This window comes from Anoplophora glabripennis, unplaced genomic scaffold, assembly GCF_000390285.2.
Source record: "Anoplophora glabripennis isolate ALB-LARVAE unplaced genomic scaffold, Agla_2.0 scaffold496, whole genome shotgun sequence".
Taxonomy (NCBI): domain Eukaryota; kingdom Metazoa; phylum Arthropoda; class Insecta; order Coleoptera; family Cerambycidae; genus Anoplophora; species Anoplophora glabripennis.
Genome location: NW_019417305.1, coordinates 61312 through 64726, shown reverse-complemented (window position 1 = coordinate 64726; position 3415 = coordinate 61312). Strand labels below are relative to the sequence as shown.

Genomic DNA, 3415 nt, shown 5'->3' with positions numbered 1-3415 from the left:
ATATTGACAAGTCGTCTCTTTATTAGTAGGATGCTCATATCAAGTTTCGTGTCTCTAGCATCCCTCATGTTAGAGAAAAAAATTAAAGTGTGAATTTCAATCCCCTCCTTTAAGAGGGGGTTAAAATATCTCTTGAGGTACAAACAATTATAACAATGAATATATTGGCAGTGATAGAAAAAGAAACACGCTTCTGAAACGTAATAAAACCATTCGATCTCCACGTTAAACTCCGTCCACATAGCAGTAAGACTAGAGTATTTGCCATTTCACACGTCGGTAAATATAATTGTATGTAAAATTTCGCAGGAATGTAATTTCCTGTAGCCTAGTCATATAGTGCGGGTTGCTCAGAGGGTCTGCGTGGACTGTAAGCGAGGAAGGTAACCAAAGCCTCTAAAATTAATGAAGAAACCTTTTATAATTCGGCACCCCTGAAGCTCCGAGACGTGAAAAACTCGTCGTATAATTTATTTAGATGGAAGGTAGGGTATGAATTTTGGTATATTTCGTGATTTAAAGGAGATCCCACGCTTCTTATACATATACATACTTATACACTGAGCTCGTAAAGTTTGGAATAAATTCGATAAATCGTTATTGAAGAGTTTTGACAGGAAATCCTCGGACACGTCAACTTTAGTTTGTAAAATGTGACTTTTTTCAGCCATCGACTTTTTTTTTGTTTTGTTTGTTTTTGAGCTATGACGTCATCGGCAATTTTTTTAAATGGCAACCCATATTTTTTTCCACGGATTTCGATAGAGCACATTTTTCTGAGTACGAATATGTCAAAAACGTATGACCTTCAAAATGGAAGTTTTCGAGATATTCGGTTCCAAAGTTTCAAGAATGCATTATACAAGCGATGACAAAGTACTAATCATTTATCAAGGAAGCTCTGAAAAAATTACAGTTTTGATAGTTGTCAGAATTTTGAAGTTTGTCCTCGCAAGTTTGTGTTTTATTTTAAGTTAATTAATCATTATTCTATCAGAATTCATTTTATTTGAAAATGGTTCGTCGTTTGAGTGAAAGGGAAAGAATCGAAATTTTGATGATGATCGGTTACGGGGACAGAGCTCGCACACAAGTAGAAGTTTGCCGTTTATTTAATAACAAATATCCAAACAGAGAACCAATTACACAGTCCACGGTTAGTAAAATAGAGCAAAAGTTTTTAGAAATGGGTCATGCGAGAGATCGCCCTAGAACGGGTCGTCCACCAGTACAAGAAGATGTTAAATTGAATGTTCTACTAGAGCTTCAAGAAAATCCCCATTTACCCACCCGCCAAGTGGCGGCAAACAACGGAATAGTTCAAAGCTCCGTCTTAAAATATTTGAAATTGTACAAATGGCATCCGTATAAAGTGGTTTTGGTCCAACAATTAAACGAAGATGATCCTGACCGTAGGTTACAGTTTTGTGAAACCATGTTGCAACGCCTGATTGATGACGACGGATTCTTACGCAATATTATTTTTTCTGATGAGGCTACCTTTTATCTCGACGGCACAGTAAACCGGCAAAACTGTAGATATTGGTCTCCTGAAAATCCACACTGGAAAATGGAAACTCGTAGTCAGTTTCCACAAAAAGTTAACGTTTGGGCTGGCCTTGTTGCTAACCGCATTTTGGGTCCATTTTTCATTGAAGGCGCATTAACAGGTGAAAAATATTTTGAATTTTTAAGAGACGTTTTAGTCCCTGCACTTGCGGTGCTTTACCCAAATGACGTAGATCCCGATCTGCCCAATAACACGATATGGTACCAACAAGACGGTGCACCTCCTCATTTTGCAGTGATCGTTCGCAACTATTTAAACCAAATATTTGCTAACCGTTGGATTGGTCGAAGAGGAACTATCGAATGGCCCCCTAGATCTCCGGATCTCACTCCCCTAGACTACTTTTTATGGGGCTATTTAAAGAGCAAAGTCTACTTCAATAGACCAAATACCATTGAAGAATTAAAGGACAGAATTCGCAATGAAATTCGAGCCATTCAACCAGATATTCTTCATAAGGTTCTGCAGGAGTTTCAGTGGCGAATGGGATATTGCCAAGAAGTGAATGGAGGTCACTTTGAAAATTTCCTCTGATTTTCTTGTTTACTTTAATTATTTATCATTTGCACAGAAACCTTTTTTTATTTGTTAAAATTGTTGTTGATTATTACTTAAAAAATTAAACAAATTGCTCCTAAAATCTCTCAAAATGTTCGATAAGCTATTAAAAAACTTGACCCACTCGATACCTTGTATATGGTACATCCTTGAAACTTTGGAACCTAATAGACAGTTTAAGTTATGTATCGGACATAACGTATACGTAGAATTTGACCGTTGCGCATGCTCAAATTAATATCATGATCATCTACAATCAACTTAAACTGTCTATTATCTCGAAAACTTCCATCTTGAAGGTCATACGTTTTTGACATATTCGTACTCAGAAAAATGTGCTCTATCGAAATCCGTGGAAAAAAATATGGGTTGCCATTTAAAAAAATTGCCGATGACGTCATAGCTCAAAAACAAACAAAACAAAAAAAAAGTCGATGGCTGAAAAAAGTGACATTTTACAAACTAAAGTTGACGTGTCCGAGGATTTCCTGTCAAAACCCTTCAATAACGATTTATCGAATTTATTCCAAACTTTACGAGCTCATATAATATACATTATACATTAATATACAATATACATTACTTTTTTAGAATTTTTTGCTAGATTATAGGTGTGAGAAAAATACAGTTTCCCGACGAAAATCCTTACAATAACACGTTGAAAGAAATTTCTATATCAAAGCGTCTTTCTATTTAGATTTTGTGAGAATCAAAATGAATTCATTATTTAGGTCCTCAAAAATAAGAAATTCTAAATATACTGTCATTTATATTTATCTTAGTAAGCAAAACTGTAAAAGATGACTTAAAACTTTTACTTTTTTTTCATAAACATCTTATATGATGCCAGGGGATATTTTTGCTCAAAACATTTACTTACTTTAATGTTATTCATGTTATATGTATTGTAGCTTTCTCTTCCCTGAGGATGGAATAATGATCGAAACTAGTAGGAACGAGATTAAATGTTTGCACTTAATCAAAGAGGGCTGTAATTTATCCCTTATCCCTCAATATGCATTCTCTGATAAGAGGGACACATTGAAGTTTTTCAATCTTTATAGGAACATATGTTATTACCCCCGTTACACCAGGACATGTACCATCAATCTCTTTTAAAAGCGGCTCATTTAACTCGTATTATACGTAATAAAATTCGTGCTTCCAGTCCGACAACAGGAACACGCTAAATTTAAAACGGAAGCGTATTATTAATTTTTACTCACTATGGAAATGAGGTATCTACGTGGAAGCTTTACGAACCCTCTTCTAACATTAAATATGAAA

At 35.1% G+C, this 3415-nt stretch overlaps 1 protein-coding gene across 1 annotated transcript; it reads left to right on the top strand.

Moving 5' to 3' along the window:
• Positions 1–1015: 1015 nt before the first annotated feature.
• On the top strand, positions 1016–2104 carry LOC111692253. The gene has a single exon (XM_023456160.1). The coding sequence runs from the start codon at positions 1016–1018 to the stop codon at positions 2102–2104; it is 1089 nt and encodes a 362-aa protein (XP_023311928.1).
• The last annotated feature ends 1311 nt before the right edge of the window (positions 2105–3415 follow it).

What these genes read in the sequence shown, in the direction of transcription:
- LOC111692253 (XM_023456160.1), top strand. Translation starts at nt 1,016, where the DNA reads ATGGTTCGTCGTTTGAGTGAAAGGGAAAGAATCGAAATTTTGATGATG.